Source organism: Littorina saxatilis, linkage group LG12, assembly GCF_037325665.1.
Source record: "Littorina saxatilis isolate snail1 linkage group LG12, US_GU_Lsax_2.0, whole genome shotgun sequence".
NCBI lineage: Eukaryota > Metazoa > Mollusca > Gastropoda > Littorinimorpha > Littorinidae > Littorina > Littorina saxatilis.
In genome coordinates this window covers 32,181,034-32,201,732 of record NC_090256.1, presented here as the reverse complement: position 1 = coordinate 32,201,732, position 20,699 = coordinate 32,181,034, and the positions used below count along the sequence as shown (strand labels likewise).

The 20,699-nt window shown below is 43.1% G+C and overlaps 1 protein-coding gene across 1 annotated transcript; it reads right to left on the bottom strand.

The window, feature by feature from the left end:
• Positions 1–2,910: 2,910 nt before the first annotated feature.
• LOC138981756 (uncharacterized) lies at positions 2,911–9,743 on the bottom strand. The gene is made up of 4 exons (XM_070354831.1): positions 9,602–9,743; positions 4,327–4,400; positions 3,515–3,760; positions 2,911–3,077 (listed from the first exon to the last, which is right to left on the bottom strand). Exons 2-4 carry the CDS (start codon positions 4,379–4,381, stop codon positions 3,073–3,075), a joined length of 306 nt encoding a protein of 101 aa, XP_070210932.1. The 5' UTR covers positions 4,382–4,400; positions 9,602–9,743; the 3' UTR covers positions 2,911–3,072.
• Positions 9,744–20,699: the final 10,956 nt, after the last annotated feature.

The window sequence follows — 20,699 nt, the reverse complement described above, 5'->3', positions numbered from 1 at the left end:
TTTTTTGTGGCATTTTAAATACTAAAAAAGCTGGACCCCAACTTTTGCTGGTTTTTGGAATTTTCCAGGTTGCACCCATGTGTATGTATGTGTGTGTGTGTGTGTGGACAGCAATTCCAGGTTGTACTGGAAACTTGCATTCTCCCAGTAAGGTAATATATTGTACTACGTTGCAAGCCCCTGGAGCAATTTTTTGATTAGTGCTTTTGTGAACAAGAAACCATTAACAAGTGGCTCTATCCCATCTCCCCCCCTTTCCCCGTCGCGATATAACCTTCGTGGTTGAAAACGACGTTAAACACAAATAAAGAAAGAAAGAAAGCAATTCCAGGAAAACTACCAGACAGATCTTTATGAAACTACACTAGTCACAAAAAGTCAAGGAACAAAAATTCAAAAAGTCATATCTCCGAAACGATTTCACCAATTTATTAATCGTTTACACCAAAGTACACCTTCTGGGCCACACATTGAATGTGGCAAATTTCATTGGTATCCAATAACGGAATGATGAGTTAAACTCAGTTCACTGCAAGCGTGTTGAATTTCAAAAGTCACAACTGTCTCATGTCAACAAAACAATGTCAGTAATGGGTATGGGCACCCCGCCGGGCCAAGCATTCGTTGCAGCGTCGACGCATGGACTGCACATGTCTTCTGAGGAGCTGCTGGTCCAGGTTTTGCCATTCATGTTGGAGGTATGCCAGCAGGTCCTGAAGGGTGTTTGGGGGAGGGTGATTGTCTCGCAGCTGCCTGTCAAGATGATCCCAGCCATTTTCGATTGGGTTTAAGTCTGGGCTGCAGGCTGGCCATTCCATTCTGTGAACTCCCTGCTGCTGCAGGAAGGCCCCAACCACCCTGGCGCGATGCGGTGTGGCGTTGTCGTCCTGCAAAGTGGCCTGGGGTCCCAGCTGTTGCAGGAAAGGGATGACAATCGGACCCAGGATCTCGTCCCTGTAGCGTGCCCCGGTCAGATTCCCCTGGATGTGGTACAGGGGGGTCTTATGGTTGGCAGAGAAGCCTCCCCATACCATCACGGAGCCTCCACCATACGCGAGGACCTCCTGGACACAGTCCTGGTTAAACCGTTCGCCTTCTCGTCGCCATACGGACAGCCGCTTGTCCGGATGCATCAGATTAAACCTGCTTTCGTCGCTGAAGAGAACAGTGGCCCATTGATGACGTGTCCATCTCGAATGACGAGCAGACCAGTCTCGGCGGGCTCGTTTGTGGACTGGAGTCAGCTTGGGCTTCTTGGCTGGTACTCTGGAACGGAGCCGCACGTTGTGGAGACGGTTCCTGATGGTCTGCGTGCTGACTTGAATGTTGGTAGCCACCCTTAGCTGCCCCCTGATGCGCTCTGCAGTGATGGTGCGTGACGTCAGAGCCTGGCGGACGATGTAACGATCAGCCCTTGCATCAGTCTTTTTTGGTCTCCCAGATCTTGGCCTGTCCTGGACCCGTTCAGTCGCTCTCCAGCGTTCTTGTAGCCTCCAGACAACCGATGGAGACACCCCAAGTCGGTGGGCAACAGCTCGGTAGGTGGCGCCGCCCTGAAGCCAGGCAAGGGCTCGTCCTTTGTCGACATCTGGCAGCGATCGTCTCTGGACCATAGTGTTGGAATGGACCATAGCTGTGAAACGCTGGCTTATAAAGGCTTTCAGTGCGGTGAGTTTCACAGCCCAGACGCCCGCCTAGCACGTGCCATGATCAGTTCCGATGTTCAGTACCAATGTTCATTCTGCTGAGCCAGTGAATTTAGGCGCATTTTTGACGTGGAGGGCCTGCACTTTCCGCCTGCCTAGCACCGCGTCCGTGCATCACATGCGGCCAATGATGCCGCTGTCTAGACAATTTGCGAGTTGTTGTCAGTGCATTAGCCAAGTTTGGTTGATTTCGTTTTTCGGGTTATGAAGATATTGCTGTTTGCTTTTTCCATGTGAATATGTCAGTTGTTCCTTGACTTTTTGTGACAAGTGTACATGGAAGGTCTAGATAATATCCACAGATTTGATGATATTATATTCGACTTTTTGCAAAACTTGATGCCGCACTGTGCTGACATCATGGGCCACTCAAATTGTTTGAAACTTTGGTCAAGCAATCTTCGGCAAAGCCCAGGCTATTAGAATGCATTTTAGCTTGGAAGCTTACAAATTAATTCATGAGTCTGGTCATTAAAAATCTGAAAATTGTAATGGAAAGTAAAGTTTTTAGCAATCGATCCTTATCATTTTCTGATTCCAAAACATATAAATATGTTATGTTTGGATTAAAAACAAGCTCAGAAAGTTTAAAAGAATAAAGAAAAGGGCGTTGTCCTGTGAAACGATTTACACTACTGTGCTGGTTTGTCACTTCAAGCGATCAGCGAGTCCCGAGTAATCGGCAAATGTCGCAGCGCCTTCAGTTTCATACTGTGAGCTCGACAGATTGATTGAATGTATTAATTTTGCTCCACGCGACTTGTTATATTATAAATGTGCTGAGGAGGATATAGTTGGTTAAAGGTTGGTTCTGATCCTGTTTATGCATTATGAAGCAGTGTTTGTGTGTGTGTGTGTGTGTGAACATTTGTGTGTGAATGTGTTTGTGTGTGTGTGTGTGTGTGTGTGAATGTGTTTGTGTGTGTGTGTGTGTGTGTGTGAAATAAACGCACTGACAAGTTGAGTAAGTCAGTTGAATTGAATATCATGAAAACTTACAAGAGTGTTTGTTATGAACATGGTGTGCGCATGCGTGCGTGTGTGTATGTGTGGTGTGTGTGTGTGTCTCTCTCTTTCTCTCTCTATCTTTCTCTCACTGTCTCTCTCACTCTTTGTATGCGGGAACATGTATAGTGCACGAACATGTCCTTGCATATGCACATGAACTCATGCATACACACATGTCACTGAACATGACAGCAAGTAAAGTCTTATATAAACATTTTTATTCCATTGTCAGTGTTGTCGATATTTTACCAGAGTAAGTGACATTGTGTTGTCAGTGGCAGAAGCCGTTAGAGGTCGGAAACCCAAGTTTTGAACTTCAGGTTTGAGGAAACGACAGGCTTCGTGACCCCTTGGTTTTTCAGTCTGCAAAAGATACAGGGTATGTGTTAGCCTGAAATATTTAACACGATGAAGGAAAAAAAGAGACTTACACATAATGCTATCAGAAGACATATTCACACATGCACGCACGCACGAACACATACACGCACACACATAAGCCTACACACACATGCGCACGCAAATCAACAGAGACAGACTGACTTACGTATAATTAAGGGAGAGACAGAGAATAGCGCGTGTCTGTGTGTCTTAGTGTGTATATTGATATTCAGTTACACACACACACACACACGCGACAAAATTGCATATCAAAGTGATGCACACGCATGCATGCCCTAAACAGTGAGCACACAACACAAACACTCAGCACTCAACACGGTATCACTGAGTCCACACCAACTCCACCGGACTGTACAATCGTACAAGCACGTCTATCATAATGTAGCCTACACACTTACTCTGCAAGCCTAACAAGAGCAAAGGGTTGAATCCGAATCCTCCACCGGCTCCCCCTTGTCCTCCGCCAAAAAGCCCACCGCCCTGACCAGAGATCAACTGCCAGAGGAACAGGCGTCTAATTCTGTCGTTCCCGCTGTTGGCAACGAGGGACCAGAGCAGGAAAGGGTTGAAGCCCCCCTGCTGACCTCCGGCAAACGGGGTCATTCCCCCTTGCGCTCCCCCGCCTAACTGGGCTGTGATCACATCTGAAAATGAGGATGGAGACGGCATGGAACTCAGTGGGACATTCTCCAAAGCTGTGGTGTATTCAAGATAACTGTTCATTGTTGAAGATCTTTGTCACACGGTCACAAATAACACCCCCCCCCCCCCAGTCCGCCCCAATGTATTACTGACTAAATGGTTCCTACCCCCCATTCAAAATGGTTTAATTAGTTATACTTTTGCTGGGTTAAGCCTTGGGAAAAAAGACTAGGGCTTATTTGACCCCCTCAAACTGATTCTGATGGGACATAGCCAGTAAAGCCTGAGCCGGGCCAAGAATGGTAATTGAGGGGGTGTATACCTCGGCCTCGGAAATTGTTTCAATGAATCTGCCGCCCAATGAGCTTGGTATTATGATTCCAAACTGATTGTGTGTGTGTGAGTGAGTCAGTGTGTGTGTGTGTCGGTGTGCGTGCGTGTACGTACGCAGTGCGTGCGTGTACGTGCGTGCTTGCCTGTGTGCGTACTGGAGTGCCCACATGCGTGTGTGAAATCGCGCGTATGCGTGTGTGTGGTGACGGAGAAGGATCGAAGTTATGATTCTCACCAGTGGAAATGACGGCGAGCAACAGCACAAGGGTGATCTTCAGAAGGGTTTTCATGGTGGGTTGTTTCTGCTGCCTGTCAGGTGCAACACACAACAACTATTAGACGACAGATAAAACATAATAACAAATAAAGGCTAGTTATTGGATCGAGGCATATTCAGCTCACTGTCTCAGATCTGTCGAGGGTTTACATAGAATAACGATAAGACCATCCCTTCATGATCACTTGTACACATACCATGTGCTCCCAGGCTGTTCATTTCTGTTATGTGACTAAGTGGAGGGGTGGTCTTATCCCATGTAAAAGCCTGGCCAGATCTGAGACGGTAAGGCGTACTGTTTACACGGAAAGAAGTGTGCCCTTAAAGTACCTTGCTCCTTGTATCAGCAATCATGTACAGACTGGACCGATGACACATACCAGTGATCTGTACTGTTGGACACTGACTTACTGCAGTTTCCCCCCGCATGGCACAACTCTTCACAGTCTTCGAACGTGTTCAAAGTTAGGTAAACGCATTCCTTTTTGTGTATGCACAAATATCACTGGTAAAACAGTGCGCGCTTTTTAATTGCAGCTTAGCTTAAACTAAGCTAAAATCAGCTAGTCTTACATCTGCTAAGTTAAGCTTAATGAGATCGGACACCGATTGACCAATAAAAAAGATTTCGCTAATAGTTTGGCTTTGATAATTTGAATTTTTTTTGGAGAAACTAATAGAACAGACTTTATGATACAGAATTTTCAATATGATGACATGCCAAGAATCATATAAACGAGGGTTGGGTAAAACGTAATTGAATGGAGAATCCGTCCAATCAAGTACAACCACAGGACCTAATTTGGAAGTTGTATTAATCCCTGGTTTACGTTTGTTGTGATGATGTCAGTGTTCACGCCGGAGACACGGCTGCACTAGGCAAAATCCAGTGTCCCGGCTGCGAACCAGTGAGAGCCCCAAAACAAGGTGAGTTTCTCCCCAAAATCACATATTGTGGATTAAGGAGTTCACAACAAGGACACTTCATGTACAGAACAAGTCACAAAACACATACTAGAGAAGACCTTGGAACTCTTCACATAGAGGAAGTGCTATTGTGCCAAGAAAATGCTAGCATTATTTTCAAATTACTTTTACAGTCATTGGTATGAATCTTAAAGCCTGTCTTACACTGTGCCGAATATCCTTACGAATATGAAAATGTTGTATTCGGCAAAAAAAGAGACGAATGGACAGGAAAAAACAGAGAAAAATCGAAGGCTTACGAATCCTTGCGAATGTCATACGAATGGTTGCGACTGGTTGCGAATGTCTAATGATCATTGCGATTGTATACGAATCCATACACGGATCTATTACGAACGTTGCGGGTGGCCTTGCGAGTGTTGCGAGTGCTTGCAAACATCTTACGAATAAAACGAGTATGCAATTCGCATTGCTCGTAATGTTGCTCTTACACTCTGGCGAATTGCCCTTACGAATAGAATTCGCCAATGACTCGTAATGATCGGGACATGGTCGCAAGACATTCGTAAATGTTCTTAACCATTCACCACCATTCGTCTCTGTTTGCGAACATTAGCAACAATGATGCTCCTAATATTCGCAAGGAAGTCGGCATATTCTAAATGTTTCGCAACGTACTCGTAAGTATTCGCAAACCATTCGTAATCATCCTAAAGGTATGCGTAGCGCTCGCAACCATTCGTAAGGACTTTATTCGTGCACATTTTGCCAACATCTTGCGAATGGTTGCGAATTCATTACGAATTTCTCAGGAATGTTTTGACCATTTCTTCTCAATTCATAAGAATGTTGCGAAAGCCTTACGAATGCTTGCGAGTGACTGCAATTGCTTGCGAATGTTTTAAAAACAGTAAGAATATCATCTTGCAAACGTCTTGCAACTAAACGGCGATTTTGATGCGTATGTATTCTCAATGATCGGAACACATTCGCAAGCACTCGCAACCATTTGTAAGACATTCGCAAGGATTGGTAAGGCTTCCAATTTTCTATATTATTCATGTCCATGTGTCTATTTTTTGCCGAATACAACATGTTCATATTTGCAAGGATATTCGGCACAATGTAAAGACAGGCATAACGAATGGTTGCGAATGGCTTGCTAGCGCCACGAATACATTGCGATGATTACAAATGTCTTGCGAGTACTAACGAGTACGTTGCGAAAAAAAATAGCAATATGACTTCCTTGCGAATATTAGGAGCAAGTTGCTATGTTCAAAACAAGAGACGAATTGTAAGGAATAGTTAAGAACATTTACGAAAGTCTTGCGACCATGTCTCGATCATTGTGAAATATTGGAAAATGCTATTCGCAAGGGCAATTCGGCACAGTGTAAGAGTAGCTTCAACGAAATGAGGCAGAGCGTTGTTAAGATATCAAATAACCAAAGGGAAGTAATCGCTCTTTATGCATACGACATGTGTAATGGAGTAAGCGAGAGTTGCACGGAACCTTTCTGCTGGCACCTGAGAGAATAACAAGCATTGAAATTAACAAGCGACTTTCATCCTCTTGAGATGAAATGCGTATTCGATTTTCTGCCATGATTGCTCCAGTTTCGTAGAGTCGCTACCAGTTGTTAATCTTTTAATGAGATCTTTTTTGTTCAGGAACAAGATGCAGCCTTGAACGTGTGAATGGTGTTACTTCAGACCTTATTCTTAAAAGTGTCACTAGGATTTGTCAATGTCACATTTGGCGACCATTTTGGAAGGTTTCCATGGCAACGAAACGTCAAGTTTTGCCGCATATTTCTCTAATCAGGAAGTCATACCTAATATAAATATTAATAATCCTGACTAAAAAAAGATCAACTTGCTAGAAAACTAAGTTTTTCCCCTCAAGACCCAAGTGTCTCTTCTTAAAAGACTGAAGTACGCGTACTTACTGATATATCATAAAATATTCACCGAAAGAGCCACTCGATCAAGTCTTCGATGCCTTGGTGTCATATGCCTGGTATAAAACACGACTACACCTAATGTCAGAATAGAAAAAAAATGTGTTGGATCTAGTTCTCATGGATGGAAGTAAAGCATACAGTAGCAAGTCTTTTACTAGGAATATTGCCTAAAATAATGATAAAAAGTTTGGCTTTAGTAGATTACGTGAAATTAAAGAAATTTGTTCAAGTCATGTTGCACGTGAAAAGCCATGATGAAAATCTTGCGTCTTACCTTTTGTTTTTAATACGCGGTACTGCTTTAGAAAAAACACATGTTTCAGTGTTTGCATTGTTTCAGAAATTCAGTCGGCACAAAACATTTGTCCAATGTGAAATCGGATTTTGGCCAGTGATTCATTCTTCTTCTGTAAACAGTATTGAAAAATGACCACCAAACAAAGATTGTTGGATAATATAAGCATATCATAGTGTTTTTGTTTTTTTAAAACTCACAAGAAGAATATTGATATCTGTTGCTTTTTGGGTCCAGCGGACCATGTAGGCCAAATCAGGACCCCACAAGTTTAACATTACACAAATTTAAATTAAACCAATTTCAAAAAACAAAGTCAGGAAATGTATCACAGTAAAACTATGTATCACAGTAAAACTATTATCACAGGCGTGGCACCATGGTGCCTCTTCTCTTTTAAGCAGGTGAACATGTGTTATATAAGTGTGACCAGTGTGTAACCTAGCCAACACACTTTCTTCTTTTCTACTTGAAGCCATCAAAACTACACAAGATACGCCCTGAGCATTAAGGTGTCAGCCACTCATACCCTGGTCACACATGACAAACTCGGAATTCACCTTATTTTGGGGAAAAAAAGGTGGAGAATTTTATGGGTTAGAAAAGGTAAGTGAAAGGGCTTTGGGGAGGCAGAAATAGAGAAGAGACAAGAAAAAGATCCTAATTAGGTTCACGGCATCGAGAGTGATGCGACCTTCTCTCAGAAGTTAGTAGAGAAGGCTCCCCCATCCACCACCCGGGTGACGCGCCACTACGCCAATTAGGGGGCGCGAGGCACACGAAGAAGAAGGAGAAGAAGAAGAAGAAGAAGAAGAAGAAGGAGAAGAAGAAGAAGAAGAAGAAGAAGAAGAAGAAGAAGAAGAAGAAGAAAAAGAAGTCTTGTTTGTATGACGATGAAATTTGTCACCATTTTAATCCTATGTTGCTTTGTTTGTTTGTCTGGTATTAAGAACGCTTTTGTCAATCATGCATTAGAATTCATAAACAACGATCTATAAGCTGAAAGTTTTAATGCTAAAAGTTTGTTTGTTTGTGTCTCATAGCATGTAGCACTGTCTTGAATGAGAGACTGAAAGAGAGACTGCAGGTGAGAAGAGCTAAATTACAACAAATCAACAATAAAATGTACTCACCAGAGACGTGACCGCACAGACACAGGAAAATAGACATAGGAAAATACTAAAGTACCAAATACTTTATAGTGTCTGTGTGTCTATGCATCTGGTAAGTACATTTGTATTGATAAGCCTGTCCTTGTTGAGCCTAAAGTTGCCTGCGCGAAGATTTTGCGAAATCTTTGAACCGAAAATGTTGTGCCAAAGCTTCGTGTAGCGAGCTTCGTGAAATCGACTTCGCCCAATTAATATGAATCATGCTTTGTCCTATTCTATCTGGAATATATTTGAAATTGTCAAAATGCTTAAAGGCATATTAACTCGATGAATATACACGCTAATTGCTTTACCAACAGCTGGAGACATGCTAAATTAAGTTCCCTGCAAAATATTGTGGTCTAGGACCCCTTAAATGTTGAGATATTTGAATTTTTATTTTGATCTAGATCGTCCTATTTATAGATTTGCCAACAGAGGGAACGTTGACGCAAGGGAAATAACTCCGCGTCTTTGTTGACATCCTCACTTTTTCAGAGGCTAGAACAAGCTGTAATGCATGTATATGGTCCGCGCATTGCGACATATCGTCATTATATGGCCTTATGATGCATTTGACATCGATTGTGGGCAAACTACACTTTGTAAACACGGGAGCGCGTACATATGCCTTTAAGCTTCTCGAAAATTGTCAAAATGCTGCTTGGAAATTGTCAAAATGCTGCTTGGAAATTATCAAAATGCTGCTTAGAAATTGTCAAAATGCTGCTTGGAAATGGTCAAAATGCTGCTTGGAATTTGTCAAAATGCTGCTTGCAAATTGTCAAAATGCTGCTTGGAAATTGTCAAAATGCTGCTTGGAAATGGTCAAAATGCTGCTTGGATATTGTCAAAATGCTGCTTGAAGAAGCAAGAGACACGAAGGGGCCTACCTGTAAGATTGTCTCCAAGACAAGATGATGGTGAGCTGGAGTTCACTTTCCGAGAGTCTGAAATGTTGAGCCTAGCCCATTGCTTTATAAAGTGTCGTTCGAACATCCTAGACCTCTGAAATGTAAAATATTCTGTGTGTTTACGTAATAGCTGTGAAAACAACTGTCGTCACACCCCCCATCTACTCTCCCATTGTTTTCCTTCCTCCCTCAGGTTCTTCACCCTTGCTCTGAATTAAACCAGCAGACTTTACGCACACACACACACACACACACACACACACACACCCACACACACATACACGCGCAGACTGAGACACACACAAACACGCCTCCCGCATCCCTTCCCCCACACACATAGACACACACAGACAAACATAGACACACACACACACACACCCACACACACATACACACACACACACAAACCCGCCCGCCCCACCGTTGCCCTCACACACCTCTCCCCCACGCTCCCCCTCCTTCCGTATCGTAATGTCTGTTTTGCCTCCTCTTCCGCGTCATCACCACCTGACCTGGTTTTCTTCCCTGATAATCTATTTTTAGTTGTTGTCAAAATCAGGTTTTAGAATGTCGTTTATGACCAAACATAGGGACCGGCTGCATTGTTTTGCATAACTTTTGCAGTGGGAGTGGTTGCATATGTCATCTTGTGGCATACCATTAATGGCAAAGAGGGCATCATAACACATTTTTCTTCTTCTACCCATTGCAAAGATATACAACACAGGACGTATTTTGTCTTCACCAGTAGGGCTATACATGTCCATAGCCACTCTAGCTACAGTATTTATCTCTGTTTTGCGCAGAATTAGTGTAATAATTCAAGATGTTTTGAATGTGTTCAGCTTTTTTCTGACCAATCGTTTTCAAAGATACATTTCTCTCTTGTAATCGAGGACGCAAGCCATTGCGGATCAGTCCAAGCTTTTAAACGGGGTTTCTTGTTTATAACGTCCCTTCAACCGATATGACTAAACGAATCGTTTCCATGGGGTAAAAGCGTATGATTACACCCCCGGTATAGGGGTGTGTATAGGTTTCACTCGATGTGTTTGTGTGTTTGTGGCGGTATTTGTGTGTTTGTGTTCGCAAGTAGATCTCAAGAATGAACGGACCGATCGTCACCAAACTTGGGGAACAGGTTCTATACATTCCTGAGACGGTCCTTACAAAAATTGGGACCAGTCAAACACACGGTTAGGGAGTTATTGGTGGATTAAAATTATACAACGACTTATAGACGGACACCCCCGTTGGTCAAAGGGAAATAACCTTCTCAGTTGGTGGCAGTGAGAATGGTTATTTCCCTTTGACCAACGGGGGTGTTTTTCCTATCAGAGGAATTTCTTGTTCATCTTGGAAACATCCTAACATTCTGCTTCCTTTGATGAGCTGAATTTCTTTGCCGCTGAACTCATTTTCCAGATTGATATGGGCGACACTGTTGAAATTAATAGACGATGTTTGGAAATAACTCCTTCGGTTTGTATACGTTCGCCAAAGAGTTGTTTCTCTTGGAAACATTGAGACAAACTTGCCCACATGACGGGGACCACGTACGTGTGGCCGTGGAGACACGCCCCTTGCTACTGATTGGCCAACATACGTGGGAAAACTTGCCTCAATGTTTCGAAGAGAAGAAAGAGTGTGTGTGTTTCGGAATTCGTCCATACAGCTAAAACAATCCCACTCCGTACAGAAAGCAGCCAGGCTGTAGCTTTGTGTATGTGTCCAAATGGAGGGCTTGTCCCGTGGACTGACATACCTTGGCAGATACCGGCACGGTTGGCCTAGTGGTAAGGCGTCCGCCCCGTGATCGGGAGGTCGTGGGTTCGAACCCCGGCCGGGTCATACCTAAGACTTTAAAATTGGCAATCTAGTGGCTGCTCCGCCTGGCGTCTGGCATTATGGGGTTAGTGCCAGGACTGGTTGGTCCGGTGTCAGAATAATGTGACTGGGTGAGACTTGAAGCCTGTGCTGCGACTTCTGTCTTGTGTGTGGCGCACGTTATATGTCAAAGCAGCACCGCCCTGATATGGCCCTTCGTGGTCGGCTGGGCGTTAAGCAAACAAACAAACAAACCTTGGCAGATCTGTGATAATTTAAGAGATGGTTTGCACGGTACGGAAGGTACACTCTACTGTATCTTGGCAGAAAGTGAGTTGTCTCCACCTCCTTCACCCTCATCTCCCGCCCCACCGTGCCCCCCCCCCAACCCACTTTTTACCCTCTCGTTTATATATGTTACAGTAAGAACCCGGAATACGAGTAATTCCTGAGCATTTTAGTGAAAACACGTAATCCCCGTTTCACTCAGGGATTTCACGTAATCACTGAAATTCCCAGTGATTACGCGAAATCCCTGAAATTAGACCTGTCATTTTCCGGGTTCTTACTATTGAGCATTCAATGAATTCGCGTAATCTTCATCCCTGAACACCGACATTACCTATGACCTACAAATACACACAGCATAGTTTAACTTAGAGGACCTTTCAGTTTCGTCAGTGAGTGCAGTTGAAGTGTGTTTAAACGACGGAGACATGAGCAAAATGTTAGTGAACATTGCTATTTCATATGTTACGTGGATTTCCATAGGTCAATTGGGCAAAACTGAGCTCAGTGCAAAAGTGATATCGACGACATTTCCGTCGATATCAGTTTTGATATCGACGACCTCTTTATTGCTTCCCCACTTCAAAAACAAAAACACCTAAATTTAAAAACAAACAAATATATATGAAAATGTAACTATCCCAGAATTTAGTTGAGCAAGTGACTAAAGACTGTTTGAAAGAAAAGACATTTTAAAATACTGAAAAGTACAAGAAAAGAGGTAACAAAAAGAAATAATAATCAGAGAGAGGAATATGGAACAGCCAAAACTGAGACCTCCGGTCTCGATTTTGATATCACTGTCTCAACAGACCATAGCAGAAGATATCATCACACAGTCCGTCAATATTGGGTAATACTATTCAGTTTTCAAATGTGTCTGAACCACTGCTTGTTGCTTCATTCTTCCTCTTCCTCAAGCAAAGTCAAGATGTCTATCGAGGAAAGGTTTACACAAAAGCTCATGGATCATTTTAAAGAAAACAAAAAAGGATTAATTCCAAAGTGTGACTATCAGAAGACCATCGATGCCCTGAAAGCAGCAGCTGATAATTCCCATGCCAAGGGGCGGCTCGGATATTATCTGTTGGAGAAGTAAGTTTTCACTTCAATCTAGTATTTTACTCAGTCTCAGACAAATGCTCTCTCTCTCTCTTTTCTCTCTCTCTCTCTCTCTCTCTGTCTCTCTCTCTCTCTTTGTCTCTCTCTCTGTCTCTGTCTCTCTCTGTCTCTCTGTCTCTGTCTGTCTGTCTGTCTGTCTGTCTGTCTGTCTGTCTGTCTGTCTGTCTCTCTCTCTCTCTCTCTCTCTCTCTCTCTCTCTCTCTCTTTTCTCTCTCTCTCTCTCTGAGACATACTAATGGTGAGAAAATGAAAGGTCAATGTGTGAAATGTTAATTGTTTTTTCAGGTATGAAGTACTCCAGTGCGGGCCTACAGAAAAACTGATACAGAGACGTTCGACAAGGCAGGAGTCGCCACTCTACGACGTGAGCATCGAGGAGACGTTTGACGTTGTCAAGAGCGCCCACATCTCAACAGGCCATGGCGGAAGAGACCGGATGTTGAAAGAACTACAAAAGAAGTATGCAAACATTCCAACTAAGGCCGTTGAGCTGTTCAAGTCACTCTGTCAAGAATGTCAAAAGAAACGAAAACGGCCGATGACGAAGGGTGTTGTCGTTCGTCCAATACTCACCAAGGAATTCTCGTCAAGGGGTCAGGTAGATCTAATTGACATGCAAAGCATGCCTAGTGGATCCAACAAGAAATGGATCATGGTGTACCAGGATCACCTGACGAAGTTTTGCATCCTTCGAGCCTTGACGTCCAAAAGAGCTGCAGAGGTCGCTTTTCATCTACTGGACATTTTTCTTCTCATTGGTGCCCCCGTTATTCTCCAAAGCGATAACGGATCCGAGTTCACTTCACAAGTCATTATACAGAGCTGAAGGAAGTTTGGCCAAAACTAACATTGGTGCATGGTGAGCCTCGCCATCCCCAAAGTCAGGGGTCGGTTGAGCGCGCCAACGGTGACATTAAAGATATGCTGGTGGCATGGATGGCTGACAATGACTCACAAGATTGGCCTACGGGCATCAAGTTTGTTCAGTTCCAGAAAAAACAGTGCTCTCCATTCCGGGATAAAGTGCTCTCCATATTCTGCAATGTTTGGCTGTGAGGCTCGTGTTGGACTTACTACTTCGGCTTTGCCGGTGGAAGTGATTGCTCGGATGGAGACTGAGGAGGATCTTCTTGCTGTCACACCAATCAGGCCAGACTCGGACAATGACAACTCTCTCTCCCAAACTGATGGTGTTGCAAACCAGATCCAAGCTACAAGTGATGAAACACCAGCACATGATGTGACAGATGGTGTTCTGCTCCCAGACGAACATGACAGCACATCAGCACAAGACACTGGTGACAATGTGACAAGTCAGCCAATGACAGCTGAAATCGTTGAGCTACCCACAGGACCTTCCTCGCCCACAGCAACACCATCTGCTTACGATGTTGACAGTCCTGTTTCTTCTGGACAATCAGAAGAGCACGTGGCGTCTCTCTCACCCTCTCCATCTGACAGTCCTGTTTCCTCTGCTGAAAACCACAGAGTTGCAGAACGCATCAAAGAAATCAACAGGCGTCGTCGCGAAGCAGCCGATGCACAAACTTCTCAAGCAGAAAGGATGGTGAAAAGAAGTCGCGTAGATCTGCGAGCTGGCGAACAAGGAGACAATGTTGCTGTGCCAGTTCCACTTGTTGATCATGGGAGAGGCTAGGCGATCCTAAAAATATCCTTGGTGTCATAATTGACAGACGAGAAGACACAGACCAATATAGGATAGCCGTAAAAGCTGGTATTCTCAGTGGTCTGTATTCCAGAAATCGATCTGTGCCCTCAGCGCCTTCTAAACGCTGACGAGATGAACACTGAAAAAACTGTTTCATTGCGTTCGGCGGTGATTTCTCAATCCGCATCAGGTGGACAAGGCTTCACAAGATGCAACCGTACTGGCGCCAAAAAGTGTAGAACAAGGCGATGTAAATGCCTTAAAGCTGGGCTTCTGTGTAACTCACGCTGTCATACTCATAGCAGCCTCAATTGTTGTAACAAGTGATTATGTCAATGGTATCTGCCATTCTGGCAGAACGCATCAAAGAAATCAACAGGCGTCGTCGCGAAGCAGCCGATGCACAAACTTCTCAAGCAGAAAGGATGGTTAAAAGAAGTTGCGTATATATCTGCGAGCTGGCGAACAAGGAGTGATTATGCCAATGGTTTCTGCCATTCTTGAGAATTTTTAAATGCTTTGTTTTAGGTCGTGGAGCAGTTTACGTTGTGTGTGTGTGTGTGTGCATGCATGCGTGCGCGCACGTGTGTTTGTGTGTGTGTGTGTATGAGTGAAATAGAGAGAGAGAGAGAGAGAGAGAGAGAGAGAGAGAGAGAGAGAGAGAGAGCTGAGAGAGAGAGAGAGAGAGTCAGTCTGTTTTACCTTACTGAATGTTTGACCAATAAAATTCTGCATACTGTATTATATGTCAATGTTTGCATTTTTTTAACCAGACCAAACCAGGTATGCTATGATCGTCGCAACGTTGGCAATGATGATCAAATGAGCATCAGGGATTACGCGTAATTACTGGGACAATTTTTCAGGTATTACCCGTAATCACTAGAAATTTCAGTGATTATGTGAAATCCCTGAGTGAAACGGGGATTACGCGTATTCACTGAAATATTCAGGGATTACGCGTAATCCCTAGGTACGTGTTCTTACTGTAACATATATATGCTTACCATCAGAAATAGCTTTCCTCCACCAGTGGCTTCGCCTCCGGCTTCACAATTCTCTGGTTCTTTGTTGGATAGCTTCATTCCTGTATCTGAGCAGTTTGTTTTGAAGATTTTGAAGAACACAGTGCCAAAGTCTTGTGAGCTAGACCCCACCCCCACCAACTTGTTTTATGAAAACCTTGACCTTTTTCTTCCCATCATAACCAACATAATCAACTCTTCTCTCACTTCTGGCACTGTGCCAATGGACTTGAAAACTGCAGTAGTTAAACCTTTGATCAAGAAACCATCTCTGGATAAAAATCAGTTGAAAAACTATAGGCCTGTTTCCAACTTGCCATTCATTTCTAAAATTCTGGAAAAAGTAGTGCTTAGTCAGCTTCTCTCCCACCTTGAAACCAACAACCTCTGCAACCCTCTTCAGTCAGCGTATAGGGCTGGCCACAGCACCGAGACTGTTTTGCTTCGTGTTGTGAATGACATTCTTTCTGCTCTGGATAATGATGACCTATCAGTTCTGCTTCTCTTGGATAACTCAGCTGCGTTCGATACGATCGATCACTCTGTTCTGCTCTCTCGTCTCGAATCTGTTTTTGGCATTCACTCTATCGCTCTTCACTGGTTTAGTTCATATCTACAGGGCCGTAGTCAGTATGTGTCTGTCAATAATCTCTCATCTCCTCCATCTCCTCTCTGTTTCGGCGTTCCCCAGGGATCAGTTCTAGGCCCAGTTTTATTTGTACTATACACCACTCCTCTCTCTGCCGTCATCAAGCAACACGCAGTCAATCACTACCTCTTTGCAGACGACACACAACTCCAACAAGCATGCAAGCCTACAGAAATCCAAGCGGTGACGCACACTCTCCAAAACTGCACTTCAGATATTAAATCATGGATGACAAACAATATGCTCAAGTTAAATGATGACAAGACTGAATTTCTTCTTTTCTCTGGAGCTTCCTGTTCGACCACTTCCCTTCCAGCCTCCATCACAGTAGGTTCTAGTGACATTTCTCTCTCTGATAGTGCTAGGAATCTTGGGTTCATCATGGACTCCCACCTCTCAATGAAACAACACATCAAAAAGTCTGTCAGACATGTTACTTTGAGATCAGAAGAATAGGTTCCATAAGAAAATTTCTCACTGTTGATGCCACTAAAACTCTCGTTACATCCTGCATTCTGTCCAGATTAGATTACTGCAACTCCCTTCTCATAGGCTGCCCTGACTCCACTCTCCAACCCTTGCAAAAAGTACAACACTCTGCTGCACGTCTCATTTTCAGAGCACAGCATCGACAACCCTGCACTCCTCTCATGAAAGAACTTCACTGGCTTCCTGTATCTGAACGTATTAGGTATAAAGCTGCCTGCTTCTGCTACAATATCATCTCTGAATCGGCACCTGCCTATCTTTCTGAACTGGTCTCTCTCTACACTCCCTCTCGCACCCTTCGTTCTTCTGATGATGCTCGACTTCTCTGTCAAGGTCGCTTTAAACGCAAGGCTCATGGCTTCCGCACGTTTTCGTATTATGGACCTCAGTTATGGAATTCATTCACTCCCCTTTCAATTACGTCACTCTCCATCCATTTCATCTTTTAAGTCCAATTTGAAAACTCACTTGTTCCAACAACACTACGGATAGTTCCTTAGTATAGAGTCTGGGGATGTGAGATGTGCATGATGTGTTGTTTGAATCTGACAGTAATTGTATGATTTTTGTATACATGTATTGTTGTCCCGCGCTTTGAACTTTTGATAAGGCGCTTTATAAATGCCCGTTATTATTATTATTATTATTATTATTATTATTATTATTATTATTATCTAAGTTCATGGCTGTCCAAGATTCATAATATGTGGTGTCGCACTTTGTGGAAGCTCACTCAGTCTCTCCGCGGAGAAAGCAACAAGAGTTTCCGTGAAAGAAACCTAGCTATAACAGGACTAATATGCTTATCTTACCTTACATTACTTTACCTTACCTGACCTGACCTGACCTGAATGACCTGACCTGACCTGACCTGACCTGACTGACCTGACTGGCCTTACCTGACCGTATACCTTACCTTACTTTGCCTTACCTTACTTTGCCTCACCTTATCTTACCTTACCTTACCTCGGATAGCCATATCGGTTGAAGGTTAGTAAAAAACAAAACCACAAAACAAAACCGACCTTACCTTGCGTGCGTGCGTGCGTGCGTGCGTGCGTGCGTGCGTGGGTGCGTGTGTGTGTGTGCGTGCGTGCGTGCCAGTGTGTGCGTGCCGCGTGCGTGTGTGTGTGTGTATGTGCGTGCGTGCGTGTGTTTGTGTGTGTGTGTGTGTGTGTGTGTGTGTGTGTGTGTGTGCGTGCTGGCGCGCACGTGTGTATCCAAAATCATTTAGATGTGTAATATGTGAATGGTATTATGTTCTAAAACAACATTCTCATGTACATGTAAACGAATTTTGGTCGGCAAAGACTCCGTCTCAGTGAAGAATTGTAGTTCCGTTTTGATGTTTAAGCTGAGATATATTGACTGAATGTTTTGAGATCGCTGTACGCGACGTTTTTGTTAGTTAGTTTTTGTGTGTTTTATTATTCGCTAAACGTTCATCTCGTCAAAGTCTTGCAATGCATGTGCATTGAATTTATCTGCGTACCTTTTAACCACCTCTTTCTCCTTTATCTTGTTGATGGTCTTGTAGATATAAGACAGAAGACAAGATCATTTATCGTCCATACAAATAAACACTGGATGGAAAGGTGTGGTTCATCTGCTCTTAGACAACCAAACAAAATATGACAATAACCAAAAACATGAAAATATAAAAGCATAAAGACCTGTTCCTGCTAAAGCCGAGATTAAAAGTACAATGAATTTAGGTCAGCCTGTCTTCAATTTATGCTACACCTCGCGTGCGTTCTTCTAACCTCTCATTCTTTATTTGGGCTGTCAACAGAAACAGGATGGCGATGTCGTGTCGAGATTTAGCCTGAGGTTGGCATGAGTTACACATACATAATAGATGTCATGAGGAGAGGGCAATGGCTGGACGCTTAATTAAAGGCACAAGTGTTACTTTGCATGCACCTTGGATGCATATGTACATATGTTACAGTTAATCTGTGAAACCAGGGAATTCGTGTATTAACTAGGTAATACATGAATTGTGACTGACGGACAAAAACAGTTAATTCATGTATTACCTAAAATAGTTTAGTTAATACACGTATTCCCTGGTTTCACAGATTAACTGTAACATAGATATGCAGATGGGATAAAAAAAACCCAAAAAAACCCAACTTGTTTTGTAGTGCAAAAGCTGAAAACAGAAATAACAAAGACAAAGAAAGGAAGATTGAAAGAAAGAATGATTGAAAAAAAAATTGAAAGAAAAAAATAAAGAAAGAAAAAAAAACGAAATGAAGGAGAAAGAAACGAAGAGAGAAAGAAAGAAAGAGAGAAGGAAAGAACGATTGAACAGAAAGAATGATAAAATGACAGAAAGAAAGGAAAGAAAGAAGAAAAAAACCTACACGTTGTCGATTAAAGGCACAGGTGTTATTAACATGCACCTTGGATGTATATAATTATGCGGATGGAATGAAAATAGTTGTAGTGTATTGCAAACAATGACGTCACAGTGTAAATAAAAAGCTCCCATTGTTCGCGTTTTGCAAAAAAACCATGTATCGTCTGCTCAGCACGAAGCTTTTTTAAAGGCACAGTAAGCCTCCTGTAAACCAGCACAGATACTGTCAGGCTTTTACACACAGTACAAACACCCTTTCATTTAAACACTTAGCGCTTGAGAACATCTTAGGTGCCCTCCGTAAAGAACGAGCAATTTTGAAAGAATTCATTTTTGCGTGGTGAACCCGTGTGATCCAGTTTCCTTTTTTTTCACAATGTAGTCGTCAGTTTGTGATTTCCAATGCGACTCGCTGTAAGCTTATCTGCAATAGCACGTTATTATGTACCTCTGAATCTAAACGAAACAAACGGCTGTGATTCACACGAACTCTAGCGATGGCTTTTGACTGTTCAGAGGAACTGGCGATAGGCATTACCGTCGTCTGCTACGAGAACCACGACCTTGCGTGATCTCAAACTTTCAAAACTTCGCCATTGTACTGATCTTGTCTTGATGAAAAAAGAATTCTTTTATGATTTAAGAATGTTTGTGTAACAAGCTGTCAATTTATTATTTAGATTTTAAAAGTTAGGTCTAGCGCCAAAACGCACCGACAATCCGCAAAATTAATTCTTTAAAAATTGCTCGCTCTTTACGTAGGGCACCTAGGATGTTCAAAAGCGGTGAGTGTGTACGTGTATATGAAAGGGTGTTTGTACTGCGTGTAAAAGCCTGACAGTTTCTGTGATGGTTTACGGGAGGCGTACTGTGCCTTTAATTGGAGAGTACGAACATTTCCTGAATTATTTTGCACATTGACAGAACTGCTATTAATGAAATCAATTCAACAAAAAATCTCCACCCTACACTCTACCAGCAAGGCTCTTGATTGCTATCATGTGTTTGATTTGAAGGATGCATTCTCTCATCCCGTGTTAAAGACCGAACTGATCTGTGTCTGTTGCACGCGAAGGAATACGCCTTTAAAGGTACTGAACTTGTCAAATCCAGGTGCACGGAGCCCCTGGGGCTTTTAGTCATACCTCAGGCAGCTATCCGTTAGAAGAACTACCAAGTTTCATTGACTCGCACCCAAAGAGTCAAGAACTGCGATTTTTTTACGAATTAATTTCGTACTCGGACCCGGCTGGTCTTGACCTATTTTTGGATCTAAATTTAGATCAGGTAGATCACCACATCATGCCCAAAAAGACACGTCACTAGCAAACTATGTCAGACGTCATCATGAGTTTGTGTAAAACAAAATGGAGGCCGGAATCACTCAGTTGAATCGAACTCCGACCAAACACCACGTAATAACTAGGTTAATTTATGCACTCGCGTGAACAAGAAACTGTCGAGCTTCACAGATGTCGTCGTTGGGTAGTTTTGGGTTTGTTTTATTACCATCGGAGGATTTTTGAACTGTAAATGCACTCATCTGCAACAAAAACGCAAAACGAAGGCTGTGAGCTGCACTGTGCCTTTAAGGACTTCGGGGCTGGAGAGCGGAATGGTGATTTGTTGATGGGCAACGCTCA